The sequence below is a fragment of the Gastrolobium bilobum genome, unplaced genomic scaffold (assembly GCF_033153095.1).
Source record: "Gastrolobium bilobum isolate Gb01-03AN ecotype WA unplaced genomic scaffold, APGP_CSIRO_Gbil_v1 utg4519, whole genome shotgun sequence".
Taxonomy (NCBI): Eukaryota; Viridiplantae; Streptophyta; class Magnoliopsida; order Fabales; family Fabaceae; genus Gastrolobium; species Gastrolobium bilobum.
This window is the reverse complement of record NW_026898712.1, coordinates 406,127-423,100: the sequence shown is the minus strand read 5'-3', so window position 1 is coordinate 423,100 and position 16,974 is coordinate 406,127. Positions and strand designations below refer to the sequence as shown.

Genomic DNA, 16,974 nt, shown 5'->3' with positions numbered 1-16,974 from the left:
TTTTTTTCTGAAAGTTATTTTTAAAAAAAAAAATAGAATTCAAACATGTCATTAGTAATTTAATCACATAAATATCAAAATAAATTTTGTATACAAAACAAAGAAACTTTAAGTCAATTATTAGTGATCTGGGACCAAAAAACAAAGTAGTAATAGTGGAGTACATAATATTAAAAATATAATAAATTAATATATACAGATCTAAATATTTTAAAAAAATCATACAGATATCATATAAACTTAAATCATCACAAACAGGGGTGTAAATGGACTGGGCTGGGCTTTGGCCTTTTTGGCCCAAGCCTACGTCAAAAAAATTCAGCCTATCTGGCCTACTCGCCTATTAAAGGCTTTATTTGTAGGCCAAGTCCGGCCCGTTTTTAAAAATAAGAAAGCCCGACATGGCCTACAGGCCTTGTAGGCCTCCCACTGTAGATACTAAGCAAAAAAAATAATTGTATAGAGCAAAGAAAGTTCCATTCATGCATGCACTAGTACTTCTCATAAGAAAAAAATGACAAACAAGAAGGAGTCAACATAATACCCCAGCTCTAGAATGTATATCATAGAGGAATAGAGTCAAAGAAATGGAGAAAATAAAAAAAAATACAATTACCGGAAGCTGAAATAAAGTCTACAAGAGAATGTCATTTATCTAAAAATCTTTAAACCACCATCAAGACAGGAGAAATAAGAGTATTATTGAAAGATCTTCATCAGTAACATCATAATCCAGCAAGGTACCCATTACTCCTTGGTATTAAGCTGCAACAGCATGTAAAATTTGGAGACATTAGACAAGTTTTCCTTTCATAAAATAAAATAGCACAAAAAGTAAGAGATATTGGTATTTGATACTTTGCGTCTTTGCCACATAAAATAAATATTATTTTATTATTTTATTTTAATAAATTAAATAGGCCAGCCTGGCCCATTTACACCCCTAATCACAAAGATCCAAATCTCCTATAAGTCCTCTAAATCTCTCAGCCACTGTTTCATCTAAATTTTCACTAGAAATTTATTAATTTTTTGTTGACGAACTTTTTTTAATGTACATAGCAATTATGAATTATTTTTCTAGATCGTAGTTAGGAACTTTGCATATGGTGTTCATAGACCTTGAGAAAGCATACGATAGGGTTCCAAGGAAAGTTTTATGGTGGGTCCTGGAGAAGAAAAAGGTTCCATTAAAGTATGTAAAGGCAATCAAGGATATGTATGATGGGGCTACTACATGTGTAAAAGCTTGCAACGGATCATCAAGTTATTTTCCTATCACGGTAGGTGTACACCAAGGGTCGGCTCTAAGTCCTTACCTATTTGCCTTAGTTATGGATGAACTAACAAAAGATATTCAAGAGGAAGTGCCATGGTGTATGCTTTTTGCAGACGATATTGTGCTTATTGATGAGAGCAAGGAGGGTGTTAATAGAAAACTTGAATTGTGGAGAAGCACATTGGAATCCAGAGGATTCACATTAAGTCGAAGCAAGACTGAGTATCTGAAGTGTGAGTTTTCTCTGGTACAAGATGAGGACCAAGAACCTGTGCATCTAAATGGTCAAGAGGTACCCAAAAAAAATGCTTTTAAATACTTGGGCTCCATTTTACAAAATGGTGGAGAGATTGATGAGGATGTAAATCACAGAATCAGAGCAGGGTGGATGAAATGGCGTAGTGCATCTGCATTTTTGTGTGACCGCAAAATTCCCCTGAAGTTAAAAGGAAAATTCTATAAAACGGCAGTACGACCGGCAATGCTATATGGAGCGGAATGCTGGCCAGCACATAGGCAACATGAGCATAAGATGGGAGTAGCAGAGATGAGGATGTTAAGGTGGATGTGTGGGTACACAAGGATGGATAAGATAAGAAATGAAGATATTCGACGAAAGGTCGGAGTAGTACCGGTAGCCGAGAATATGAGAGAACATAGATTGAGGTGGTTTGGGCACGTGATGAGAAGACCCATGGATGCTCCTGTAAGAACAGAAGTTTGTTACCAAGAGCTAAACACAAAAAGAGGCAGAGGTAGGCCGAAGCTTACTTGGGGGAAAGTAGTAAAACAAGATTTAATGGAGTGGGATATAGATTGGCGGACAGTATGTCTTAGAAAGGAATGGAGAAAAGCTATAAGTATGGTGAAGGGTTAGACTCGCTGTTATTCCTATGTTCCAGATGGTCCTTTTTTAGTCCTTTTCCCCTTCATTTCCCCCACTTCTTCTTGTCCCTTTCTTTTTTACTTTTATTTATTTATATATACATATATTTTTATTTCATTTTATTTTATTTTATTATTTTATTTGTGTATTTTTATTTATTTATTTATTTATTTATTTTTTATTTTTTACTTTTTTTTTACTTTTTTTCAACCATTTTGTATCTTTCATGTGGGTTCATCTACCACCGACCCCAATTAATTTGGGATAAAGGTGTTGTTGATGTTGATGTTGTAGTTATGAACTTATTTAACCAAGACATTATAAATTTATATAAATATAGCATATTTTTAAGTAAAAAATATTAATTTTTGTTCTATTAAGTGTCAGATAATGCATCGCGAAACATAAAATAATATTATCTCATCCAATATAATATCTTATATAATCTCATACCAAACAACAAATACTATTAAAAGTTTATTAAATCTTATACAAATAACATCTTACAGGTTTTATATTATGAGGTTTATTCTATCATGCGTAACAAATGAACCATAGGCACTGTTCACAAAGACTAACTAGCAGCGATGAGTATTGTAGCCAAAAATGTCGGGTGCAAGAGCTCAAGCAGCAATATCTAAGCAAAGTGCTTTGTCAGTACCAGAAATGTGAATTGAGTTCACAACCAAATCGGATTAAACATGAAATTAAGTCGCAATAAACCACGTATACGACAATCAACATGCCAAACAAGCTTTACACAGGAAGCTTCCATAACAAGAAAAAGTGGAATAACAGGCCATGACAAACATGGGCTAGTAGTCGAAGTCGGTCTATTTCGTATTACACTTTAGACCAAATTAATAGATAAATACAGAAAATCCTCGGCTAGCTCGTACAAGCAGCCCAAAAAAATGCCTCAACTACAAAAAAAAATATTACAAAACTATGACACACTCCCCAACAGAAACTCGAAATTATTTTGACTTGAACCTCCACCTCCATCAGAAGCAAGGAAAGAATACTCCATTAAAATCCCACAAAATCTACGAAAACTCCACAGCTGCAACTTTGCTCTTCGTATATAGACTTCAGTTCATTGCTGAACCTGCCATGGTTTGCATGCGTGTCAATAGCTGCTGCCCATGGATGGCATGCCCATGGGTGGCATGCCAAAAGGAGGCATTGGAGGCATTCCCATTCCACCCATTTGAGGGGGAGGGGCAAAGCCTCCTCCTCCCATTCCAGGCATTGGTGGTGCAGGCAAAGCAAGAGGCAACAATTGAGCATACATATTCTGCAACAGAAACATTTTATTCAATCAGTATTCAGTACCATCATAAAGTTCAATATTTTTTTCGAAGGACGGATGAGAGGGAGATAGAAATTATCAACTAAGTTATTACCTGTTGCGCAATTACTTCCTTTTCCTCTTTTTCTTTAGCCTTCACTTCGTTCTGTGCTTCAATTTTGTACTTCACTAGTTCATCAACTTTGCCAGTGTACTCACGGATAAACTACAAGAGCAAAGACAGTGAAAGAGAGTATTGGATAAAATGATGAAAAAGACATGCATGTCAACTGCATTATATATTACAAGTAAGCAGCTGAGAGGAAACAAAAACCTGTAAGAGATATGGGAAGGCAAAGTCAATCATATTGTGCATCCAAGCCAGTTCAAGAACAATGTCTGCCCGGATCAAATCATAGCAAACAAATAGACACGAGGCAAAACATTCCTTCTTTCCCTGCATAAGCATGTGGAAAGACATAAGGATATTTTGACCTTACTCAATTGTATGCACAATTGTAAATAAAAGATTGGAATATCACCATTACAAAGGTATAGTTTGGACATTAAGGTAAGAAAATTAAATCACAATCCTTCAGTCAGTAAGCATTGACAATAAAGCTAATAACATGAAACAAGAATAAATTGTCACTCTAGGCTTCACAAATAATTAAATCACAATCCTTCAGTCAGTAATTCCAGTTGCCAATAATTTCTCTGCATGGCTTTAGAACTGCACCCTGCTATGAAGGATGCAACAAGCACCCATATGCAATAAACAAAACTCGATTATTTAGCATCTTAGTCTTTAAATAAAACATGTTAACTGTGAATAAGAGTCGACCCTAAATCATATAGGCTGGGGCCATATTACAAAAAAATGAATTATATGTCGTTGAAACTGAATTTGGTACCTGATCAATGAAATAAACAAGCAACTCCTCAGCAAGTTCACGTTCACCAGATTGTGAAGCCGTCTCCATGGCATCTTTGTAAAGGTTATCCTTCTTTGACAAGGCAATAGACTGCTTCCACCTACCTGCCTTCTTGTAAATATAAGCAGCAACACGTCTCATCTCAAGAAGCTCATGCTTTTCAATCTGCATTACAGGTAAGTAATTATAATAATCTATCAGGTTCCTGCAATTGAATTGAAAGATAGTTATTACGAAGAATAAATGGAGCTCACCTTCTGTGCAAGGCCAATTTGATCGAAGTTATCATGCAAATCAATTGACTCTCGCAATCTATCATAGTCTTCCTCCTCAACATATATCTCATTCAGGGCTTCATTAACAGCAGACACGTTGTTGCTTTGAACTGCAACCATGTATGGCTTGACAAGACGGAGGTGACCAGCCTATAATACATTTAAGGGAAAACATTAATGAGTGATGCATAAAACAGGATATAAACTAAGATCTATTAAAAAATTTGACAGTATTAATGGTACCTTTCGCATGATGTCAACAACACGTGCATGGTCAACTCGAAGAGCAAGGACATTCAGAACATCATTGATAAGATCTGGATGCTCTTGCAAATAGAAGTGAACAGCCTTGTAATACAACTCCACATTAGCAACTTTGACAACAACATCTTTGAATTGCATGTGATCCCATGCTTCAGGAGAATGGTTCATGATGGTTGTTGCAGCATTATCAAACTCGTCATATTGGATATATAAATAGGTCAGTTCCTTCCAATGCTGTTGTTCATCACAAGCTCTTATGAGTTTTGGAATATTGAGTCGGGTTGCGAATAGTTTGATATGCTCCATAAGCTTCTCAGGACGGTATCTGGCATACAGAACTCCTAACTCTGTGAAGATGCCCATATGTGCCCGTTCTAATCCTAAGCCACTCTCCATAAGAGATATTAGCTCATTAAAGCAACCTCTATTTTGGTAATATTCACTGACCTCTTCCAAGTCATCCACCTACAAAATTCACAACAAAAGTTGACATATAAAGCATCGAGAAGACTAAAAGCTCACTAACTGCAGAGCAAAGAAATGCTCACAAAACCTTCCAATCATCACAAGCACCCAGCATACTTTTATGGATATTATTTTGCCATTACACTCTGAAAGCTCAAAATATTCAAACTTCCTAAATTGAAATCGGGATGACAGCTGAATAAAGAAAAACTCTCTAGTTCATTTCAAAAGATAGTTAATTAAAGAATTAACAAAAATCAACATATTACCTGAATAATAATGTTGAGCCCGCATATCTGGGCCAAACGGAACTCCTCTGCATCAACACATGCAAAGCAAACTTCCTTCCATGTTTTTGAGCTGTTAGCTTTCCTTGCTGCATCAACAGCACCTTGGAATTGTTTCAACTTCACAAGAGTGACTGCTAACTTGGCCCAGTTAGATATAAAAGCAAATATAATTTTTGCAGCCTCATATAGTTCTTCATCATACAATCGGTCGCCAACATTTTGAAGATTGGCCACATTCGGCATAAGAATGAACTCCTCAATGTCACTGAGCCTATCAATCTTTGCATATGCATAAATAAGCTCACTGTCCACCTTGGGTTCTTTTGTCTTCTGCCTTACCATCAGTAAGTATCTCACCAAGTCATGATAAACATTGGCATCTTCAGCAGCACGGATAACATCCAAAAATTGTGTGGCATCATCAGCTCGTATAAATGATTCAATTGCATCACTTACTAGCCCTTCCCTGAGTTGAGCCTTGGCCACCTGACTCCAAACAGCATCTTCTTCAACCCGGAAAGCAAACTCCACTGCTCTATCAATACTATGAATATTATCTAGCAAGACATTGACTGCTTGAACATTTAAGTTGAACTTCTTGAAAATTGCAAATGCTTCCTCATATAACTGAGCTTCAACAGCCATTTCTCCAACTGCAGGCCCATCAAAATTATCCAGTCTATTAACATAATCCATAACTCTGGATGAATCAGCCTTTATTGCTGTCAAAATAAGCAGATTCTGCAGATTGAAGTTCCCGCTGAATGCAGAATTCTGAAGCACAATCTTCTCAAGAAGCTCAATCAATTCATGAGGTAAATCAGCAGTCATGAAAGCCTTAACAGTTGCAGATACTTGTTCAGGGCTCTTGCTTTCAGGCAGAGCAGTAGATACAACCTGATCAATAAGTTGCCTTCTGTAACTATTATCAGGGTTAAGAACTTTCTCCCAAAGATCACCATCCATCCTCTCGACAACATATCTGTTATTACAATATAAACATGTAAGCATTGAAGCCAAGGATAATTATTTACTGAAAGATACATATACACCACAAACCTTGCTTGTAGTTTGAATAAAGAATTTTTGTTTGTCACATTGATAAGTTCATCATCACATTGTCCTCGCCTGTAGGCTACAACTGCCAAGGTGGGATCACGTTTCTCACAATATTTACCCACAACTCGAGAATCATAGTATGGGTTGGTGGTGAGAAAATGTTCTGGGTTGTTGTTGCTATCAATGATGATTTTACCCAATGCATTATGAACATGTACATCCTGGCTTCCCTCACTTACGAGATGTTCCAAAAACTGTGTGAGCAAACGAAGCCGATTCCTGCATGGCAAAAAAAGCACCATAGAAAAAAAATCAGAAACATGGATGAAAAACAGCAATAAGTAGAACTAGAGAACAGATACCACCTCTTCTCGCATTCAGCAACAAGGGGCTCCACTGGCAGTAATGAACGAACAGAAAGAATCAAGCCTTTGATAAAATCTTCTGGACACTCATCATCTAGCAGCTGCCCAACAACTAAAGGAGCATTCCCTGGGTTCACCTATAAAGCGAGGCACAAACTTATGACTGGGGCAGAGAGAGAGAGAGAGAGAGAGAGAGTAGATAGCGCTCAAGAAATAAACAAGGAACTACAATAGAAATGAAAACTAAAATAAAATACCTTCTGAACATAACCTTCAATGTAGCGAAGCATGTTGTTTGTGTATAGATAGTGTGTTAGATCTGGAACAAATCCAAATCGGTCACAAACATTTATCAGAGGTCGTGCATCAGGAAGCTTAGCTTCCATTAGAAAGTTTTTCGTTTTCTCAGGATCATAGAAACTTGATTCTCTAGTCACACGCTCGACCTCTTTGATTTGTCCCGTCTTTGCTGCTGCCTCAATGTACTTAAAGTGAATGTCAGGATCCTCACTGTCCCATATTCAGATAAACATATATTAGCACATATACATTGGATATTATCTCCTGTACGAGTGGAATCATTTGTCCACAAGCCAAAACAGTTTTTTCAAAATGAAAGAATTACCTGGAGCTCAAATATGATCCAAGGAAAAAATACAGTCCTTCATACGACCTGAACTGCTCAAAAATCTTTATGCAAGGATCAATGCCCAATTGTTCACAATATTCTTTAGCAACCTGAACAAATATAAGTAAGCTTCAGTTATCAATTAATTATTAATAATTCCAAGTTATAGAAGACAACAGTACTTCTGTACCTGCACAATTATCTGCAGGTTGCCTCTAAGATTGACCAGCAATAGGTCTTTCATGCACTCCAATGCCCATTCTCGCGACAGAGTACCAAAAAACTCAACAAGTGACTGCAACAACCAAATAATGAGTGTGTGTTTTGAAATTACCATGATGTTAAACTATATAAATTATAAAAGCAATAGGGAACATAAACCTGTGGCTCAATTGCATGTGTATTTACAATCACGCGTTTTATATCTGGCAACTCTGTGTAATGCTGCACCAAAAATAATGCAATCAGCAAGAGGGTGATTATCAGCTTAAACTGGAAAAAGGGTAAGAGAAAAACACATTTGGAGAGTCATTACTTGCAAAGCTCGCACATAAAGACCAGCTTTTTCACAAAGTTGGGCAATACGAGGACGGTCGTAATGGCTGAACATGCCATTAGCCAAAATTGCATCAGCAACATTGGGGAAAGTTACCAGATTTATCTCCAACACCTGAACAACAATTCACAAGATGGAATCATTGCAAAGAAAGAACCATAGGAGTAAAATGCCTACAACAAATGATAAATGAAGACCGAAACCTTTGTTTGAAGGAACCCATGTTCTGGTAGATTTGGCTTCAAAACATCTAGGAGAAAGGCAGTTGCCTCACGGATCAGGTTTCTCTGAGCAGGACAAAAAAAGTAACCAGAAGCTAATAAATGGACTGTCCAGTAATGCATATTGCTAAAATAAGGAGGGGAAATGATATGGCAGTCCATGTGCTTTCGAGTCTAATAAAGATAATGCCACTTAAAGAAACATTTTGTACTACAAAAATGATCATGAAGCAGGAATATTATATAACTAATCACTGTAATGGATTAATTACAGTAGATAATTAACCTGAAGAAACAGATCGGTTATGGTATTGTAATCAACTGGGCAACCGCCCTCCATTTGAGACATCATTAATGCAAAATTAACAGCACCCTGCAAATCAAAATGAAATAGTTGTTGAATTAATTTGTAAAACTAAAATTTTCTGCAAATTAAAATGAAAAAAGTAAACTTGTTGAAATAGTTCAAAATTACAAAGGTTTCTCACATACCTGAGGATCTGTCCGGAGAATCGTTTGCAAAAGGAAGAGATAGTCAGGTGTATACCCAACCTATCGCAACAAAGTAATGAAAATGTTCAGGACAAATTTGTTCCAGTAAAATGAAAAGGGCAGGATATGCAATGTTCATAATACAGGCTAAGTAAAATATTCTACCGACCATAATAACAACATTAAATAATTTAACAAGGGAAGAACAAAAGAATCTTATGAATCAAACTTCAATATTATTTCATAAAACCTGCCCTCTACCTGCTTCGAGTATATCAGAATCTTGTCAAACTCCCTTTTCTCAGCAAAAGCAGCAACAACTTTTGGAGTAGCTCTGGCTTTGATATATATTTTTAAAGCAAGATCATTATCCACAGTCTACAATGGAGCACACTTATCAAAATTAACACAAATACACCATTTGACAATAAGCAAATTCAGCAAGGAGTATACCATTAGGCAAACAATCAGAAAGAAAGAAAAACAAAATGAAAAAATAAACAGATCAATTTAAAGTTTTTCAAAATTTCAAATGCAACCCAACCTTTACAAGATCTCCTAGCTCCTCACTGCATTCAAGCTTGTCCTCTGCCAACCAATTCTCCAAAAGATTTTTCTTGTTCTGGTTCACAACCAGCCGTGACAGTTCTAATGACTCAAAGGCATTCAGCTTTCCTCTCGTTAAGAGTGTTCCAAAATATTGCAATAGAGGAGGAGTTTGCCCAGCTTGCACAGGAACACTCTGCCACATAGAACAGAATGTGACACTTTAACCATTACAGTCTAATCGACCCAAAAAATTGGACAGACCTAAAAACAGTTCAATTTCCTTTATCCCTAAGAAAAGATGACTGTAGGTAAATTCTGTTGCAGAAAGAGCATGAACAAAATCATTGATAGCTACAACATCCTATAAGAAACCTGAAATTTGGCAACTGTATCAGGTGTTCGAAGGATCCCTTGTGGAGACTCAGCAGCAAGCTCAGCTGCTTCTTTATACTTTGTTTGGGCAAATAATTCATGGAAACGTTCCACAACCTGTAATGTCAACAAGTATACATGTTAAAGTCTAAATAAAAAGGAAATGTAATTACAAAAAGAAACCATTTTAAAGGAGTCCAATACACGATCCAATCAAACAACCAATTCCAAAAATCTTGTAAAATACCAAATAACAAATAACATCTAGACTTCATTAAAAGAAAAGAAAAAGTAAATGGCACAGATTTTATGGCAACACAGCATTCGGGTCACTCACATACACCCTCTCAACGACTTAAGAAGAAATAGATTAATGGCAATACAGCATTCAAGTCATCTCACATAAACTCCTGTGGCCCAAGCATCTATATTTTGCGGGAATGGATCCTCTCATGTCCCATTTAACATGACCACATCATGTGAGATAATCTCATTGGTCCCTAGACAAATCAACGGTGATGAGAGTAAAGAGAGAGAGCATGTTAGGATAGAGTAAGAAAATGATAATTGTTGATTTGTTTACAGACAATTGAGATTGTCTCACGCGACTTGGTATGTTAAATGAGACATGAGAATATCCATTACCATCTTTTACAAGAATGAAAATATATCCATAATAAAAGGTTGATGGTTCAAAACAGATACAATAAATATCAGTAATAAAGGATATTTATGTTGAACGGCTATGTTATTACCGAAACTAGTGAATACTAAAAAGAAATATTAGCAAGTATTTATTAAAACATTGCACTTTCTATAGCCACCATGCAACCAAACTTTCAAACAAGTTAGCATTTAGAAATTATATGAAACCCCACCAAATTGATCACACATAACGTTCAATTTACTGGGACCTTCCTGACAACACCCTAATGAAGAAATATTTAAGTTCTAAATAAATATTGACATACCAGCTTCTCAGCGCCAGGAAGATTTCCTCTCTTGGCAAGATTAACTGCTAGCTCCAAGTTGTTTAGCTGTGATAATAACCAAATGAAATTTGTCAAAATGCCAATTTGTTTCCCACTTTACATCATAAAAGTGATAACAAGATTAGTAACATACTTGACCACTGACGAAATTTACAATTGTTTGCTCATTAACAGTAGCCAATAACACCTGGCCTCTCCTGTTAACGGCATAAAAGCCTCCCACTGATGTAGCTTCTGATGTCAAAAATATAGGGTCTGGACTAATTCTGTTCCTATATACAGCGGTAGCTGTCTCCAAATCATAGACAAATAGGAGACCAAGTTTGGTAATCACATAAATCAAGCTGTATTTGTGGGATATCTGCCAAAAATAAAACTGAATCAATATCTGAACAGTTAATAAAATGAACAACAAGTACCAGCAACTTCGGTACCTGCATGGAAACTGGAAAGTCATCAGCAAAATCTGGGGGAAAGAAAAGATCTGCTTGTTTCTTTGTAAATGATGGCTTCCCTGCCAACAAATTTGGAAAGTTAAATACCAGAAGAATGATCAACTGAATCACAGATGATAAAATTATAGACATGATTTAGTTGTAATACAATATCCCTATCCATATGCAAACGCCGTCACTAATTTCAATATACTGCTTCCTGGATTTCTTCACAGGTTTATCATTAAATTGAAAACCCAACAGAAGCCTGTTATGATCACATTATTCAAAATTTCCTATAATTCAAACATAAAGTAACCCCTGGAGCATAGCCTAACAACAAAAAGTAACATATTTCATTAACTGAAACTATTAATAAGGATGAGTAACCTCCTCCATACCACTAGTCTGCTACATGATCACTTTAATTCATCCATCCACAATTTGAAGTTTATGAAATAGATATTCTGAGTTGAAAAATTTTAAATTGCACAACCAAGGTGCCATTCTAGATATATCTTTAAGAAAGGTCATTCTTTTCAGTTATCTAATATTGAGAAAAAAACTTAAGAGCCCCCCCCCCCCCCCCCCCCCCCCCCAACACACACACACACACCTCTATTTGATACAAGTTATGACCAATGTAAATCTAAAGTTCTGGTTTAACAGGAAAAAAACAAGCTTGGAAACTCAACATGGTACAACAAAATTGGCATTACAATACAGATTTATCTAACAGTCATATTGCCCATAGATTAATACAGAAGAGGTAATGCAGACCTGGCTGTGCACCCAGCTCAATAACATGCAACTTGGATATAATTTGCCCAGCATTAAGCGTCTTTGTGGCAAAAGAAATCAAAACAGAAGGATTTTCATTGCCTGGAACCTGTCCAAAATAACACTTCAATTTTGACAGCAAACAGTAACATGGTATAGTAGTATGAAATTATTTGTGTAAATATTAAATAAAGAAATAAAGGAAAATAAACACAGAATCATAAAGAGACACACTTTAAATTGAGCAAATGCTGCAGCATGTGCTTCAAGGGCCTGGCTGCGTTGTTGATCCACTGAGAAGAGTTGCATGTTTCCTTTAACCAATTGTGGCCTCTATAATGCAAAACAATATATAAAATGAACCAAAGTAGATCAGGCTCAGGACATTATAGTAAAATAAATCATGATTGTTTTCAAGGACCAACTACCCCAATGGCTTAAGCTATCAGTTGAAAGATAAATAGTTTTATATCTAACATGCCTCCTTATGCAAAAACCCTTTGAGCTTGGAGCTTGGCAATGCATAGGCTCATTATTACCTTGTGCTAAAATTCAACTTTTATTAGAAGAATGGGGTCCGGCAAGGATCAAACTCCTGACCAGGCTTTAATACCATTCCAAGGACTCATTATCCAATAGCTTAAGCTGTTCATTTTATATCTAATGTTTGTCATAAGAGTGCATACATGTAAATCCAATGGAAATAGATAAAAAGACCAAGGAACATGAGCTAATTGGAAAACCTAAGTATTTCTGAAATGTTATCACCATGATAACCTACTTACTATAGCAAGCACCAGAGATATACCTCAGGGGAACCAGGAGCAATACCAATCAAGACCAACCATTTTTCTGTAGGGTCGCACCGGTAATTAATTATTTGATTGTTTGCCAAATTCGCTGTTCTCTCAAACATCTTAACAGGTTCAGAGTCACCTACAATTTACGTATATCATGAACAAATATACCAGTAAACAATTTGTAGACAAGCTATAAGCACACTGAACAACAATGCATAAACTGGAAGACAGCACAAGACCAGAGTTACACAGAATTACAGTCTATCCTTATCTTACCTTCAATTGACCAATGGTATACAGAGGTCTGTGTAACAAGACCCAACAATTTGGGGCTAATCCACTTCCAAAAGACTACCTGCACATGAAATAAGGGCATTCCACAAGGATTAACAAATCTGTCTTTATCATCAATTATTTTACAGTTCATGTATATAATGTACATAATAGTTACCTGCTCAGGCATCTGATAAGATTTCATCTTTGCTTTCATTTCAATATTAAATATTTGTAGGTGATCTTGAGTTGTTCCTTGGAGTTGGGCTTCACGAGAAGGAATTAGCTTATCAGTGAATATAATCCAAAATCAAATATTAACTGAGGTGCAGCACAAACAGAAGCACATGACATAAGCAAAAAAAAAAAAAAAAAAAAAATCTTGAGTTTTCTGCCAACAGCTGGAAGCATTATGCACATCAGGCCATATTAACATTGATTGTTTTCATTTTGTTAGGAACAACTTGTCAAATGATGGTGTGTGTGTGTGTGTGTGTGTGTTTGTTTGTAATTTTTTTAAGTAAAAGTTATTTTTAATTAAAATATATGTTTAAATATTTTTAATAATAATTTCGGTTTTTGAAAAGAAAAAGGCAAAAACCTCAAGAAAAAGCTATTTCAGTGCTTTACTCAAGCTAAAAATAGTAGCTTCTGAAAAAGCTATATTGTAGAATCATTTTTTTTAAGGCTTAAAAAAATGGTTCCTTAATTGGCCTCATGTGAATTGTGAAATTGGGAATGGTAAATATATTTGGAAAACATGGAAGCACGGAGAAAAATATTTATCAGATTCATAGCATTATGAACAATAAAGTTCATATAACTTCAAGAAACCATACAAGAATAAAGGCATAGGTTAACCCACAAAGCAAGACTTCTCCCTTCCTAGCACCAATCCGATCTAATAGTCCTTTTACCCTAGTATGGAAGAGAGAAAGCAAAAGTACCACCGTTTTCTTCAATCAATATAATTATATTTATTGACTTGATCTTTTGAACCCAATTTTTCCGATTTGGCAGTTTGATTTCATATATAGAATTGAAAAATAAGAATGCCAAGTGATTCCGTATTCTCAAATCAAATCAAAGATCCGACCTTCACAATTATGCAAGTGATCAGCATGCATGAATATATACGTAAAGATGCTTGAGCGCGTGAACACACATACTTGACTATGCTATAGACAATCTAGTAATAGAACTAATGTATCACAGTATCAGAAACAACCAAGGACCAGAAAACCAAAATTAGCTCAGGTCGTAGACTTGCTTGACTAAGTCCTAATACCACGTTGCAGCGGATATCTACAGACTCGTTATTCTGCTGATAGTTAAACTAGTTGAAACTATGCGATTTGTTTCGTATAATAGTTGCATCCTATGTTGCACTGACATTGACACGGGACACGAGACGACACTCCGATAAGTTAATTATAAAAAATGTTAAATTTCGACACGTTTTGATATTAAATAATATTTTTAATTTATGCAGTATATATTATATTTAATATTCAATAATTTAACAAAAAATAAACTAAACTTATAATACACATCAATTTTGCAAAGAAACATAAAATATTCCAAATATTTATATTAAACTCAATAAAATAGTAATCGTAATCCAACGAATCTAATAGTTGGAACTCAAAACGTAACGCAACGCAACCTTTGAATCATTTTTTGAGTCTTTGTAACGAGTATTGGAGTGTCGGAGTATCGGTGAGTGCCGGACACGACAATCAAGATTTTTGAAGTGTCGGTTCTTCATAGGTTGCATCAATGGCAAAATCATAAGGAAATTAAGCTTTCTATCTCCAAAAAAGTAAAAAACAAAGAATTTACGCTCCACGTAAATCTTGATATCAACAATAATGAAATTCTAGCAGTGAGATTATCCACAACATTACTAGCTACATTACAAACACAACTGACAAGCTCAAGAGAAGAATACAAAGGTATTGTAGCCTACCTTTCAAAGCAAGGATTCTAGAATTCGGATTCATAAGAGCAGAATCTGCAGTAATAGGTCTCCTCAAAGGTTGCATTGGCATGTTCATATCAATGATAACCACACTATTCTGCGGAGCAGTTTCTCGAACGCATATATACTTGTCGGACTCCATCGTCACATGCGTGAAAGTGATGAACTGCGGACTTATGCCGATGCTTGGCAACTGCAATCACAAATCAGACCACACAAATCGCATCAAACAATTCACCACACATAGGCAACAACTTCACGATCGAATTTATAACTCAAAACAGTTCAGAAACAAAACAGTAAACATTCAGATCTATGCAAACTCAAAAACATTAAAGTAAAGTAGCACAGTAAACTTCGTTAAGCTATCAAGCGAAACCATGGCGGAATACTCGATTTGGAAAATCAGAATCAAGCAAAGCATAACTGTAAATTAATAGTTATTACGAAATCAAGTGTACTTGATGCTGTTGAGTAGGGAAGTAGAGTTGCGAATTGAGCTAAGGAAACAGAAAAAAAAAGGAGTGAAGGAGAACACACAGTGAGGGCTTCTCTCATGGCGATCGGAGCGTTGGCTGCCGCCGCCATGGTGACTTGGATCGAAGAAGAGACGGATCTGCAGTGGCGATTGAATTCGAAGATGAAGAGTCAAAAGAGTGATCCAAATCACTGCGAGATCTGGAAGCAACTTGGACCCTCTGAAGCGAAAACAACCCGAGGAGATCTACGAGGTAGAAATAAGAAAGAAGATTCTGACACTAATAAAGCGGGGGAGAAGAGAAAGAAAAGGAATTGAATTCTTAAGAAAATAAAACGATAATGTATCAGGTATATCGTCTTAGGTAATGTTTTTCTTATGTCATTGGACCTCATGTCACTCTTCGAAATTTGAATCATCAATTTTATTTTATTTTTCTTTTTGTTATAGTGTAGGATTCACTTGAAGATGTCTCTATAAGAGATAATCTTGTCTCCAATGACATAAGAAAAAGCAATCCCATCTTCTTACGGGCTAATAAAGCAAATTTAGAACCATAAATTAATTATACCAATATATATATATATATATATATATTAGTTAAACATTTTTTTTAGCAGATAACACAACGTTATTTGGATTGTATATAAAATAATGTTGAGTATTCGTGGTTATACATAAACTCATTTATATATATATTTTTTTTTGTAACAATTTATATATTGTTTTTACTATTTAACTAGACATGAATTTATTAAAAGAATTATGTATTTAAATTTTGATTCTACCTATTTTTGAGATGATATATCAGACGTATTAAAGTTTACCAAATTTTAGGGGGGGGGGGGGGGGGGGGACAAAGTAGGGGCCAAATACTTTGAACCTCTGAGACGAAAAAGTGAAAGGGCCATTCGTAATTTGCTTGTTATGTTTTGCCGCTCCAAATTTCTCATTCCCAGGAATGTACTACGTTGGTACGCGTCTTGGTTCAAATAAGGGTTTGTAACTTTGTATTACTTCATACTTTGTTAAATGGGATATTGGAAATTGTTGAAATATTACAAGGTTCTGATTTGTGTGGATCAGTGGTGTTACTTTTTGGCGTTAGGGATTGTCGGGTACAAAATGAACTAGTTGTGGTGTTGTACTATTTCCTGTAGGAATAGATGTTTTTGTTTTGCTGTTCGAGCTGTCATTAAATATTCTAATAAATAAAAATATATATACTTTTCGGGTGGGGGTCTAATCCTTCTAGGTACAAGAATAATGTATTTAATTTTGGTGTGGTAAACTAAATTTTTTGTTGGGA

General features: G+C 35.6%; 1 protein-coding gene across 1 annotated transcript; it reads right to left on the bottom strand.

The window, feature by feature from the left end:
* Positions 1-2,863: 2,863 nt before the first annotated feature.
* Positions 2,864-15,997, bottom strand: LOC133318625 (clathrin heavy chain 1-like). Its single transcript, XM_061520648.1, has 30 exons — positions 15,728-15,997; positions 15,176-15,380; positions 13,385-13,473; positions 13,210-13,288; positions 12,942-13,069; positions 12,368-12,466; positions 12,134-12,242; positions 11,354-11,433; positions 11,053-11,280; positions 10,899-10,964; positions 9,928-10,044; positions 9,551-9,748; positions 9,268-9,384; positions 9,007-9,066; positions 8,801-8,887; positions 8,497-8,580; positions 8,273-8,407; positions 8,119-8,181; positions 7,928-8,032; positions 7,735-7,847; positions 7,367-7,619; positions 7,110-7,246; positions 6,745-7,023; positions 5,665-6,667; positions 4,910-5,395; positions 4,646-4,816; positions 4,371-4,556; positions 3,791-3,913; positions 3,572-3,682; positions 2,864-3,462 (listed from the first exon to the last, which is right to left on the bottom strand). The coding sequence occupies exons 1-30, from the start codon at positions 15,773-15,775 to the stop codon at positions 3,295-3,297; spliced, it is 5,127 nt and encodes a 1,708-aa protein (XP_061376632.1). The 5' UTR covers positions 15,776-15,997; the 3' UTR covers positions 2,864-3,294.
* Between the last annotated feature and the right edge of the window lie 977 nt (positions 15,998-16,974).

Coding starts and splice junctions, on each gene's coding strand:
- LOC133318625 (XM_061520648.1), bottom strand. CDS start 15,775: ATGGCGGCGGCAGCCAACGCTCCGATCGCCATGAGAGAAGCCCTCACT. Junction 8,888..9,006: donor TTCTCCGGACAGATCCTCAG/GTATGTGAGAAA, acceptor TTTGATTTGCAG/GGTGCTGTTAATTTTGCATT. Junction 8,182..8,272: donor TTTATGTGCGAGCTTTGCAA/GTAATGACTCTC, acceptor TTTTTGGTGCAG/CATTACACAGAGTTGCCAGA.